General features: G+C 38.0%; 3 protein-coding genes across 3 annotated transcripts; 2 read left to right on the forward strand and 1 right to left on the reverse strand.

Moving 5' to 3' along the window:
* The first annotated feature begins 4,012 nt into the window (after nucleotides 1-4,012).
* LOC143465186 (lactadherin-like) lies at nucleotides 4,013-6,019 on the forward strand. Its single transcript, XM_076963375.1, has 4 exons — nucleotides 4,013-4,274; nucleotides 4,770-4,913; nucleotides 4,989-5,155; nucleotides 5,295-6,019. The coding sequence occupies exons 1-4, from the start codon at nucleotides 4,049-4,051 to the stop codon at nucleotides 5,430-5,432; spliced, it is 675 nt and encodes a 224-aa protein (XP_076819490.1). The 5' UTR covers nucleotides 4,013-4,048; the 3' UTR covers nucleotides 5,433-6,019.
* Nucleotides 6,020-8,255: 2,236 nt separating this feature from the next.
* LOC143466224 (uncharacterized) lies at nucleotides 8,256-10,776 on the reverse strand. Its single transcript, XM_076964859.1, has 5 exons — nucleotides 10,492-10,776; nucleotides 10,007-10,182; nucleotides 9,832-9,962; nucleotides 9,476-9,553; nucleotides 8,256-9,319 (listed from the first exon to the last, which is right to left on the reverse strand). The coding sequence occupies exons 1-5, from the start codon at nucleotides 10,774-10,776 to the stop codon at nucleotides 8,256-8,258; spliced, it is 1,734 nt and encodes a 577-aa protein (XP_076820974.1).
* A 549-nt stretch (nucleotides 10,777-11,325) lies between these two features.
* On the forward strand, nucleotides 11,326-11,823 carry LOC143466225 (KRAB-A domain-containing protein 2-like). The gene has a single exon (XM_076964860.1). The coding sequence runs from the start codon at nucleotides 11,326-11,328 to the stop codon at nucleotides 11,821-11,823; it is 498 nt and encodes a 165-aa protein (XP_076820975.1).
* The last annotated feature ends 1,195 nt before the right edge of the window (nucleotides 11,824-13,018 follow it).

Genomic DNA, 13,018 nt, shown 5'->3' on the forward strand with positions numbered 1-13,018 from the left:
GATTATCAGAAACGACTTGACAGGAGTGCATAGTTGCACACCAAACACAAAATGAAGGTAAAATTTCTCCATCAACAGATCCGACAAACAACCGCCATCAGTTTCGTGAATGCTGCAGTCCGGAACCGGAAATCACGTTCACTTACCATCTGCGACCGGGGGTGTACATAGTGCCAGAAAATATTCAGAACCCAGTGCAGAATAATAGTTTCGTAAGCGATGGATTTACACAGCGCATTAAACGTAGACCATGTTTTTACCCAGATGTTGAAAGGTAGAGTACGATAATAAACGCATCCTTCACTGCACTCACGCACTTATATGTAAAGTTATTAATAGGAAATTGTTGCGTTGTTTGTTTTCGTGTTTTTATACGTGTTTATTCATCCTAAGGTTTTACAGTTTAAGCGAGTTACTAACGATTTATATACTTGTTGTTTGAGTGTCTATTCAGTGATCGTCATTTTTGCATTATTCATTTACTAGTTTTCACTTCATTTTATTTTTATAAGACATGCGTTATATTTCTGGGTAAAGATTTATTGAGTGTCTACAGTTTTGTGGGAAGGGGAGAGTGTTACACTTGTTTTTGCCCTGTATCTGTTGCGTTTCTCCCTTGCGGCCGATTACGTTTTTTCGTGCTTAATTAAGCACATGTGTCTTTTTTCGACTTGTGTTCGACAGGTAGTCGCACGGTCAGCTTTATATTGGAGCTCCTGAAATGAGCTGTGTCAATGAAACTTAACTAAACTGTTTTTAAATAAAAGTACGAAAATCCTCTAAATCAGTAAATCTAAGCGTGACGACAACAAAACGTAACACTTTGTTTATATCAAATTATGATGAAGGTGTTCCACAAAAGTTTTGACCGTTTCCAGACAAAGAAATGTTGGTTCCAGGATTTTCGGGTTCCCAAAGTCTCGTTTATCAGATTTTAAATAAAAACTTTCAATTCCTTTCTCACGAATCGCATCAAACACAGGCGCCGGTGTGGTTTGGTGATTGACAGCAATAGCAATAACGTTTGACTTGAAACAGCAAATTTCAACAAACAAGTTCCATTGTGATGTAATTTAACAAGGACCGGAAACCTTCAGCAGATTTTTATTATGAGTTGCTTCTCATAGCGCCCCACGAAAAAATAAATTGTTGGGAAGAAATTCGTTGGTTGCAGAAACCGTCGACGTTTCTTATTTTATAAAATGAAAACATGGAAATGTTGAGTGATAACATTTCATTGCAAACACAAACTTCTCATACCCATAATGATGGGTAAAATTACACTAACTGCACAACACCTTCATTGAAATCATATCACCGTTACAGCCATTTATTCAAGTATATTCAAGCTTAAGTTTTTGCCGTTATCCTAATGGGAACATGTTAACATTGTGTTGGTTACTTCACTATAAGTATTCTTGTTACCAGTTTCATTATTTTTATAAAACACTGATGGTGTTCATGTCACAGGATTTTTTTTACGCATGCGTTTTAAAACCAACACATTTTAATATTGCGTCACAATTTCATGTTTGGTAATTCTTTGTATATTAACGCTGAGAGGCGTGTTAATGTAGCATTGCACATTGATATGTATTTAGTTGTATAGTTAGATGTATATTCCACGATGTGTTTTTAGATTTATATTAAGATGTATTTCGCACGTATTGTTGTGGCCATAATGTGTGACGGCGTTTTTATATAGTATTAGTCATCGATATGTCACTTGTGAATCCTTTTATTGTTAGTAAGTTTTCTACACACGTACACAGTTTACGCCTTTACCCAAAACTTCCCCCGAGGTATGTTACGCTGCCCGCAATTTCCAATCTCACACCCTAATGATTATAATTAATTGATTACGCTGTGGTTTGGTGGAGAAGAGTTGATTCAGTCTACATTCGGCCATGGACCCGTTGAAATAAAACAAGTCATAAAATCTGACATGGTAACACTTACAACTGATTTATTTGTTAGCATCAGACTCAGTCAGGATCCAATCCATTTGTTTCAAATCTCTGAGCTTGGTTTAGGTTTGGTTAAAAATTCGAAGAAAAAAGGCGATTTTTAACCAAACCACGGGGCATGGGAAATGGTGCAGTGCAGTCGCAAAATATTTGTTGTTAAATGCAGGGAAAAAAGAATTTTGATTGGAATACTTTTTATATAAATGCTGCTCAACTACGCAAATAAGTGACTAGTACATTGCAGTCGAGCTTACAGTAAGCTTACGACTATAGGTAATTTTTATGCAAGCAGGCGAATATGACTTTGTGCAACAGAGTATCGATTGCTTTGAAAGTTGAAACTAAACGACTTAAAGTTGTTTGCCAGATATAAACTGACGCTCTTAGTGGTAGTTGCTTTTCTCTGAAAATCGACGTCATCATTCAAACTTCAGCGCTGATGAATAGTTATTAAGCTCGTATTTTCCTAAAAGCTTCACCTTTCCGCCTGTTCAAAGTAAACAATTTCCTGCTTAAATGAATAACTTGATGTTGATATTTATTTTAATATTCCTATAGACCAGACAGGTGCAACAAGCGGTCCGCCAGGTTGTTCCGTGCGACCCGCGTGGTGTTTCAGCAAAATGTTGGAAGTGTATACTAGCCGTCACTCTTTGATGCGGTTTACATCAAAGCAAGCGAAATTTTCGCGCGCTATGTACAGTAATATTGCGCTAAAGCTTTGTGATGTAAGAATGCTGCGTAAGAATGTAGTTCTGTGAAGGCAAATATTCCAAAAGTTTGCGAAGATCTGCAACAGAAAAAATCACATTAATCTGTGATTAAATACGCTTGACTGAACATCTTCCATTGACAATTATTCACAGATTTTCAATAAACTGTCGCACAAGTGTGTCGTGGACTGCATTAGATCTGTTTCTTGACTACATAAACTACTTTCATAGAAAAACGATACTAATTTTTTTCTGAAAAAATTCATGCGGCCCGTGTTATCATTCAAAGTTTTGTATTTGGCCCTCCAGTGAAAAAGGTTGCACACGCCCGCTATAGACAGTAGTGAGTAGTCAAATCTTAGAAATGGAAATAAGCTCTAAGCTTGTGGAGGGCTAAAACATTTAGTGACTGCGCCGACTGACTCGGTTGTATTATCCGTATAAGCAGCAATACGTAAGCAGCTGATTCTTTGCACTGAAATGTGTGAAACATACGAAAATAAAAATTTTCAAAATAAAAAACACGGATTGTTTTTTCAAATATAATCACTTTTATAAAGACATCCACACCAGGGTCACTGCGTAAGTGCTTTAAAGAAACTCAAAAACCACGAAAGAAGTCAGTCTTGATAGAAAACTGAAATAAGTTGACGGCAAATATCTGCGATGAACAAAAACTGGAAAATCTTTCGCAGGACATTTGTTTCTCTCTAGCACCTCTAGTTTTCATTCTGTAGGTTTTGTTCTTTCATTGGTAGAAGAGTCTAAAATATTGCTGACGTCATTTCCTTTCTTATTGTCTCCGACTTAGAGGTGATGAAGTTTACATTGCAAGCAAAGAGCGACTTTTAGCGTCAGCTTTTTTTGATAATTTGATCGACGCTTTGTTGTTGCTCTTTGGTCTAATGTAACGAAATAACTTAGCAATGTTATGGCGGAAGCGCTGTTGCTTTATTTCCTTTTATCCCACAAATATAAAAAGCAGATTGCGAATCGAGCACTTTCACGTATATGTTCAATATACGCGATAAATACGTGATAAATGTCGATAAAATTCTTTAACTGTAATTTTCAGTTTTTCATTTTTATGACGTCATATATTTGGCATCGGTTCGGGTTCGCAGAAAATTTGATATAAAAGTTTTGTTTCATTAATACCAAAATTTTTGCACGTCCTTATTTTTTACTTAATATTTCATACACAATCGACCAATACAAATCTGGACAAGTGTATTTCTGTGAATGCTTTAAGACATCTCGTTTCTAACCTTAAATGTCAATGAAATGTCTTACGCATATCTTTGTTGCACAGAATGCTCATCTCACGTCATAATCTGTTATATTTTGCAGACTGATAAACAAGTGAAGATGACGTCATTGATAGCTGCTTTCTTAGCCCTGTTGTATACTGTTAATCTGGCGACGTTTGTGCTGAGTCAAAATGAACAGATTTGTTTGCCTGTTCCACCTAATGCTCTAGAAACCCTGCAAGGAAGGAAGGGAGATCCCGGTCCACCTGGTCAATGTCAATGCGATATAAGTGAACTTGTCGAACTGAGAGAAACCTTGATTCGCGTACTTCCAAGTCTTCGAGGTAAATCAGCAGCATGTTTTAAGTAAGTTGGTAACGCTAAAAGCTACCTTCTATCAAATATCAAATTAAATTTCAAGAAACATAAACATTAAACACAAAGTTTTAACCGATACATGCCGCGAGTTCTAAAATTGTTTTAATTATTGTTATTTTTAAATATTTTCAATTATCCCGATTCCATTGCATACAAATAGTTCGCAGGAATTCTGCGGTATCGAAATTTTTCATTTAACTTTGGTTTTAATGTTTGCTAAATTATATTTTTATACGACGCCACAATCTTCAAAAATATTTCCAATGCACTGAGTTATTGACCGGAACGACTGATAATAAAAACTATATGATTTCTATGGAGTTGTCTTCGTCGTTCGATCTGTGCACCAGTGGTAATTCCCCACACAGAAGAAGAACTTTATTTCTTTCTGCCAGGTTATAGGATTGGGGAATTCCCCACATTTAAGGATATTTTAACAACTTGATATCTACATTTTGCAGACGAATTTTGCTTGGCTGGTGTGAAAAGTGGGAAAGTGCGAGATGACGAAATGGACGCATCGTCGAAATGGGCCCAAGCTGAGGGCGCTCATGCAGGAAGATTGGATGGAGGTGCTCGTTGGGCTCCTCATCCATCTAAGCAACGTACGTCAAGTGGCTCTCCTCAAAGAAGTCTATCAATAACGGCATATTCGTTATTGACGTAATATTTCCATGCAGAGCCAGGAGAGTGGCTTCAAGTTGACTTGAGGACTCCGACCAGAGTGACAGGTGTAGTCACCCAGGGAAGAGGAGTCCCTGGTTGGAGAGTGACAAGCTTTAAGATATCATTTGGAGATTCCATCAATCAGCTGCAAGTGATACAAGATGTCGATGGAAACGACATGGTGAGTTTGTATTCATTAGGAAATGACGTGGTACCGAGCTGACGTCATCAAACCATATTATACGAAAACGAACGATAAGTTTAATCTTGTTTATATCAGGATGCACAGTTTGGTGTAGTTTGATTTTTTACTTTTGTAGATTTTCCAAGGCAACTCCGATGGTATCAGTCGAGTGGAGAATATATTCCCGAACCCAATTAGGGCCAGATACTTCAGACTTACTGTCGTCACCTTTAACCATGGCATCAACTTACGCTTGGATTATCTGACTTGTTAAGTCCACAGCACGACCAACCACAACAAAACACCAGATGTTGAAGCGGATTTCCCATAAACTCGTCATAAATTTCTCTATATACTATAAACTAAACTTCTGTGTATAAAGACAATAAAAAATCATCAACAATTCCACAAAAGTGAAAGAATGTTTATTTGCAAATAGAACCTAATCATTGACAGAATTCGTAAATTCACGCAACCTGATTGATGACTTTTGTCGTCACAATGAGTTGTCCTTTTATATCGGATCGCGATATTCCGCTAAGATTTTATTGCTTATTCTTTATATAGCGAAGGTTGTTGCCGTTAAAAAGTAAGAGGCCTCTTTGTTATATTTTATTGCTTTTTAATTCCCGAAAGGTATTAGCTGTTAAACCTAAAACACATCTTTTTGGGTGTCAGTACGCTCTGAAAGATATTAATTATTCGCAATAACTATTTATGATAGACAACTTATAAGCTTGATTTTGTAATTTAGGCAAAGACGAGAATCTCAAACTATAGTTTCTGTAAACTTTGCATAATTCTAAATTCAGAGACTTTACTAAGATTGGTTAAACACTTTGTATCTCTGACGTTATTAACAAAAAAAAACAACAAACATAAATCATTTGCACGATTTATTTTTCGATTGCTTGTCTCAACGCTTGGGCAGTTTGAAATAAAGTTGTCTGATGAATGAAGATGGGCTTTGTGCTCAACCACGTTTAGAATGTCTTACCGTACCGCTAAAGTCGGAGTCCCATCTCAACCTGAAAGTAACCTACTTGTTGGTGAAAACATTCTCTGTTACGTAGATTGTGAAGCTGACAGTATGCAATTGGGAAAGCAAAGTGCTCACATTGACGTTATAATCTCGAAGATGATCTCGCATTTTTTGCTATTTTTAACCTGCAAATAACATGTCAACCGTTTTTACATTAATACTTTCATCGAGTTCAACTTTTCTCTCGTTTCGAAAGTTAGAAAAAAGCAAAGCGCATTACGTCAACTCACGTAAATGACGCTGATTCACGCTCAGAAGCGGGTTTGAGACTTTTAACCACAATATCACAATAGTCACAAAAAATGCTTTAATGGCGTCTTTTCGTCTTTCTGTCGCATCACGCATTACATTATTCATTTTAACGCATCATCATCATTCTGCATATTAAGCATATTCTATTTATTATTTCTTTGTTAAATGATTGTAATATCCTGTTATCAGTTAATGATTATCATTTGTAGTGAAACAACTATTCGACATAATATGTCAATCAAATTACTTGCAGCAATAAATCCAGATCTCGACGAGTCCTTATCCAACCAGTTACAAATAAATCAGTGTTGGCCGACTCATACCCCAAATAAGTACGATGCTCGTTGATCGAGCAACGATTGAAAGGGATTATTGTTGTTTTAACAATCCCAGTTGTACTGGCTAAGTGGTTCGCCACTCAAACATAATCTTATTAATTAAATTTATCCGATTAAATTATCTACAAAACAAAAATGACATCAATCTAAACGTTTGATATTCCACAAAAAGCAATATTGTAAAAATGTGGTCATCAAACTTGTTTCCTCTATGTTTGACTTATTTTGGTGGATTTATTGCTTCTTGATAAATTGGTTTAATTTCGTGGTTTCAATTTGTTCTTTTCATCCTCCTATATATTTTGGTCGGTCTATTTTCTTGGATGATCAGGACCCCGTCTAGTTTTCATTCTATCGGTGCATGGACAACTCACAAACGATTAAACTTTATACTCACAAAGATGCAAATCCATTTCCAAGAATAGATGACCTGATAAATAAACTTGCAAAGTATTCCGTCTTCTCAAAATTCGACTTGAAACCCGCATATCATCAGTTCCCGATATTAGAAACCGACCGTGTCTACACAGCTAGCGTTCGAAGCTGACTACAAGTTATGGCCATACAAAAGAATTCCGTATGGCGTCACAAACGGAGGGATCAACTTCCAGAGAGCAATTGACCGTATCATTGATGAAGAAAATCTGAACGACGGTTTCGCATACCAAGATGACGTCACGGTCTGCGGATAGACACAACAAGAACATGACGACAATGTCCAAAAACTGCTTACCGTATTCAAACGCCGAAGCTTAACATTCAATGAAAGCAAGACTGTCAAATCAGTTTCTCAAATCAACGTTCTTGGTTACCAAGTCCAACACAAAACAATCAAACCAGATCCTGACCGACTACAGCCATTTCAAGAATATCCTCTCCCACAGAACAAAAAGGCTCTACAACGCCTTCTTGGCTTCCTGTCTTATTAATTATTATTCGAAGTGGATTCCACGGTTTTCCGACAAGTTGAAAACGCCAACGAAAGTCCAGTCCTTTCCACTCAGTGAAGATGCCGAGCAAGCGTTTCACCAGCTTATTACGGAACTGGACACCACCTCGTTACAATCCATTGATGAGACTACGCCATTTGTTGTCGAGCGCGACGCTTCAGATGTTGCGATATCAGCATCTCTAAATCAAGGTGGACGACCGGTCGCTTTTATGTCACGTATGTTGCGCGGAAGTGAATTGAAGTATCCAGCTATAGAAAAAGAAGCGACTGCAATCATCGAAGCTACTCGGAAATGGAAAGATCTTTTACAACGCCAAAGCTTCGAACTAGTAACTGACCAACGATCTGTAGCTTACATCAGGACCGGATTAAGCTTTTTATGGGCCTAGGGCTCTATGATAGTCAGAGGCCTATTTTTTATTCTATTCGTTGTACTAAAAACTAACCACAATTGAAACGAAAAACAAATATTAATACATAAACAAAGTATATATTTACTTTGTGTGCACACATTCAAATGACGCATTTTCTGGATTTAGACAATGCAAAGCTCTTAATAATGTCATCAGTGTCTATTTTTTGCAAAATGTCGTTTTCGATGCAGAGTATAGCTAAGGAATTCAACCTTTTCTGCCTCATAGACGAACGCAAATGATTTTTTACTCTTTTTAGTGCTGAAAATGAGCGCTCGCCAGAGCAATTAGAAATCATCAGACGAAGATAAAGCTTGAAAACAACCGATACATTAGGAAATGCATGCGCGAATTCATTTTCATTTATGAACTTAAACATCTGAATTTCTTTGCATTTACTGTTGAAATGGTGTTGTTTTATCAGTGTAGAAAAATGAATCATCTCCTCAGGCAATGACTCCTCCAGATCATCTGGATAATATTGAAGTAACGATTTCGCACTTGCTTCAATTTTGCAGTTAGACATGGTGTTCAATTCTATCAGAAACGAAAACTTTCTTTGGAGACCGTCGTAAGCTTCTAGTCGGGTTTTCATAGACGAAAGAATTTGGTCAATGATCGGCAGATATGAGTCTACTTTGAATCTGCTCGATGGATCAAGTGATGTGTCTTCAGATTCACCTTCGCTATCCAACCCTACTTTTCTTCTTTTCTTTCTTGAAATTTTTTCAGTGTAATGATGACAGCCACTTAATGCTTGACCTCTTCCTTCAAATGTTTGAAATTGGGGTCTGAGAAGTTGAATAAAGTTCTGTAGACCCTGAAGCAAATTTGTTGCCTTATTCAAAGTCATGTTGCTGTCCTGCAGAGCCTGACTCGTCTTATGGAACCGTTCCATTATGCACGACCATACCTCGACTAAAATACCAGTTTCAAGCTTTTTCATCGATGAAACAAAACCCCTGGTTGTTTCTTTAGTTTGATATGTTTCATCATTGTCATCAGATATTGCCGTCAAGACTTGAAGAACCGCTTGGTAACCTTTTCTTAGTGCATGTAGCGCATCATATCGCGCCTCCCAACGTGTATCAGACAAAGGCTTAATTGTTGGACATTTAAGTGGTTTCAGTGCATCAACAAGAAGATTCCACCTGTGTGTTGAAGCTGAAAAGAATACATAGAGTCCTTGAACAAACATGAAAAAACGAACCGCGGATTGGCAACACTCAGCAGCACATTTTCCCACAAGATTCAAGGAATGTGCTACGCAAGGAATATATTCTGCTTGGTGGTTGCGTTCTTTTATTATAGCTTGCATACCTTTATATTTTCCGCTCATGTTAGCAGCGTTGTCATAAGATTGTCCTCGGAGATCTTTCAAACTGATCCCATTGTATTCTATAAACTCCAAAAGTATATATCAGCAAATTGGCGACCAGTGTGTCCACGGGTGGGCATAAATTTGACAAATCGTTCCACGGGACCATCAGGTAAAGCATACCGAAAAATTATTGTTAACTGGTCAACATTTGCAATGTCAGGTGTTGAGTCCACGGACACTGAATAATACTTTGCTTGTTTTATTTCGGAAATAATAATATGTAATACTTTTGTAGCAATTGCGTCAATGAATTCCTCACATACAGTCGATGAGAAATACGAAACGTGTCCCTTGCCTTTGTTCACTCTCTTTTGAATATGCTCAGCGAGGAAAGTATCGTATTCTGCCAACAACTCCAAAATTCCAAGGAAGTTACCGTTTTGTGGAGAACCAACCCTCTCACTACTTCCGCGGAAAGCCAGCCCTCTGGATGATAGGAATTTTATCACGCTTAAAACTCGAGCTAATACTTAGCACCAATATTTTCTGTCAGATTCTTTTTGCTCTTCCAAATCTTTGCAAATGCTTCCTTTTTTGCTCTTCGAAAGAAATATGTTGAAAGATAACTTAAGTGTTTGTTAGAAGATTCGTGCCTGGCCAGGTCGCGTGGTGCATGTTTCCAGTCGCCATAACCAACTGATGCCAGCTGCAGCATGATTTTCTCAGAATCAGACGCAAAAAGTTTGCAAAAAAAGCAGTAAAGTTTCTTGGTTGAAGGCGAATAGCACAACCATTCGCGTTTCACTATTTCGCCGTTCAATTGTTCTCGCCAAAATAGCGATTTAGAACAACGCCGTTTAAATTTATCGCCAGTAATACGTGTCTCTGAAGTTGAAAAATCTGCATCACGATGTTGAAATTCTAAACTTCATTTTTGGCAGCAGTAATCTCTCAGCTGGTCAGAAATTCCTCCCCAGCATCCAACATCCATGTCGTGTTGAATAGTTTCTATTACCCCATGTGTTTCATCCTCAGCAACATTAGATGACTTGGTTTTTAAATTTGGTTCCGATGAAACAATATTTATATGTGGCTCTGCAATACAGTCACTCGAAGTAGATGGTCGCAAAGCAGTTGCATTAGGCCTACAGGACGTCGTTTCTGCAATGTTGCTTTTCGGTTCGCTTACAACATCAAAAAAATCAGTCACTTTTTTTGAACCTGCTACAACTTTTTTCAATTTAGCTTCTGCTTCTCTTCTAGATTTCTCCTTTTCCCAACCGCTTTTATACTTCTTCATTTTTATTTTTAAATTAATTTAGCCAAGCTAAAAACAAAACAACTAAAAACAATATGTTGCTATACTCTAGCCTAGACTATAGCAACAGCTACTCTAGCTCCGCCTAGAGTCTCTAGGCGAGCTAGAATTTGATGACCCTATAGTGGTCTTTCGCTACTGCCTGCATGCGCAATATTGTTATGTGCGTTATTGCGAAATAAACTTGACTTGACTTGGCTACTAACAATCCTGCCTAACAGCCGAGAAAAAGCGATTGTTGCGTCATAGTGACCAGGTTGGGTTTTACAGTGCATGGACTGTGTTTTCAATAATAGCTGGGAGATTTGTATTAGCCTAGGCTACCTTAGTTGTTTCATTGACTTAGTGCAGTGGTGGGCCTATATTTGGGTGTGGACCTGGGGCTGCAGCCCCATCAGCCCCCGCCTTAATCCGGCCCTGGCTTACATGCTTGACAATCGTCGTCGCACGAAAATCAAAAACAATAAAATCCAAACTTGACGTTTGAAACTTGCCTCTCTTAATTACTCAATTCGCCACCGTCCTGGCAAAATGAACCCGGTGGCAGACTCTCTCTCAAGATCAACCAGCGCCTCTATCAATCAACCAAGTCAACTAGAAGACATCCATAATAACCTGGGCCATCCTGGAGTCACCAGAATGTTTCACTTTATTCGCATGAAGAACTTACCCTTTTCAACCGACGACATACGGAAGGTATGTTCAAGCTGTAAGACATGCGCTGAAAATAAACCAAGATTTTACAGAACTCCCCAGACGGCGTTAATAAAAGCTACAGAGCCAATGGAACAGATTAACATCGACTTCAAAGGATCGATACCTTCATCGTCTGAAAACAAATATATCTTAACCATCATCGATGAGTACTCACGATTTCCGTTCGCTGTGCCGTGTCCAACTATGAACCCGACAACAGTGATTCAAGGCCTGAATCAAATGTTTACCCTCACTGGATTATCCAGTTATATTCACTCTGACCGTGGACCCTCTCTTATATCACACTCACTCACCTTCGAAACTTGGGAATAGCAATAAGTTCATCGACCCCATATCACCCCACTGGAAATTCCCAAGTTGAGAAATACAACGGTATCATCTGGAAAACAGTTATGCTAATACTCAAGTCAAGGCAACTTCCATTATCCCAGTGGGAACTAGTGTTACCTGAAGCCTTGCATTCCATAAGGTCGCTGCTCTGCACGGCATCAAATGGGACCACTCACCAAAGATTTTTCACCTTTGACCAACGATCTACCTCGGGGCAATCAATACAATCATGGCTGATCGCTCCCAATAAAGTGTACCTTCGACGTTTTGTACGCAACAGTAATTACGATCCCTTGGTAGACGAAGTTGAATTGATGGATGCGAATCCAAAGTATATGCACGCGTCCGACGGCCAGACGCACAAGAATCTACAGTGTCCTTGACCTTTCACCATGCCCTCAAGAAGCGCCAAACAGCGATAAAATACCCGTCACAGAAGAATTTATAAGAAACCCTTTTCCGAACAATGAAGTTGCAAACAATGCCCATATGGTGGTTGAACCAGAAATACAGAACATGCCGATAGAAAGAAATCTTCGCCGATCAAGCCGAACCAACAAGGGGTACCTCCAGCTCGTTATGACGAACAAGGAAATACTTCGTATGTAACTTGTGTTACCTTTCAGTACGTGTACGATACGTTTTCAGTATGTGTTATCTTGAGTACGTGCTTATTGTGAGTCCAAGTAAATGTATAATACCAAGTCCATTTCAATAACCACAATCATTAGACCAAATTTATTATAGGCCAGGTGAGAATGTAATGAAAATTACTTTGTTAACTCGCCTCGTTTTATCTTAATTATTTCTTGTGTTTTGTTTCTGCTTCGAGCAAGTGTGTTTTTTTTAGTTGTAGACTTCGACTACTTCACGATTTGTATTCTGGCAAACGAACATCTTTTGAGCTGTGAGGTTCTGTTGCTTTGCTTATCCTTATTCTATTATTTCAGATCAATGATTTTACGTTTAATAAAGCTAAGCATAACGGCATCATTTAGTAGAGTATTTATTGCAAATATTTTTTAAAATTATTCTATTTATACTTTCTAACTCAAATTGTTATTATTGCTAAATTGTTTTTGTGGTTTAGTGCTTTTTCTAAACTTTTAATGTTGCTTTATTTTAATGTATCTGTGTTTGTAATATTTAAGAATATTGAAACGCACAAATTGTGTGA

Source organism: Clavelina lepadiformis, chromosome 7 (genome assembly GCF_947623445.1).
Source record: "Clavelina lepadiformis chromosome 7, kaClaLepa1.1, whole genome shotgun sequence".
Taxonomy (NCBI): Eukaryota; Metazoa; Chordata; class Ascidiacea; order Aplousobranchia; family Clavelinidae; genus Clavelina; species Clavelina lepadiformis.

Bases quoted from the DNA above. Each gene is read 5' to 3' on its own strand.
- LOC143466224 (XM_076964859.1), bottom strand. From the start codon at position 10,776: ATGAAGAAGTATAAAAGCGGTTGGGAAAAGGAGAAATCTAGAAGAGAA. The intron at 10,183-10,491 runs GTAATAGAAACT...ATCATGCTGCAG, and splicing joins CTGAGGATGAAACACATGGG to CTGGCATCAGTTGGTTATGG. The intron at 9,554-9,831 runs GCAAGGGACACG...TGGAGTTTATAG, and splicing joins TCAAAAGAGAGTGAACAAAG to AATACAATGGGATCAGTTTG.
- LOC143465186 (XM_076963375.1), top strand. From the start codon at position 4,049: ATGACGTCATTGATAGCTGCTTTCTTAGCCCTGTTGTATACTGTTAAT. The intron at 4,275-4,769 runs GTAAATCAGCAG...TACATTTTGCAG, and splicing joins CGTACTTCCAAGTCTTCGAG to ACGAATTTTGCTTGGCTGGT. The intron at 5,156-5,294 runs GTGAGTTTGTAT...TTACTTTTGTAG, and splicing joins ATGTCGATGGAAACGACATG to ATTTTCCAAGGCAACTCCGA.
- LOC143466225 (XM_076964860.1), top strand. From the start codon at position 11,326: ATGAACCCGGTGGCAGACTCTCTCTCAAGATCAACCAGCGCCTCTATC.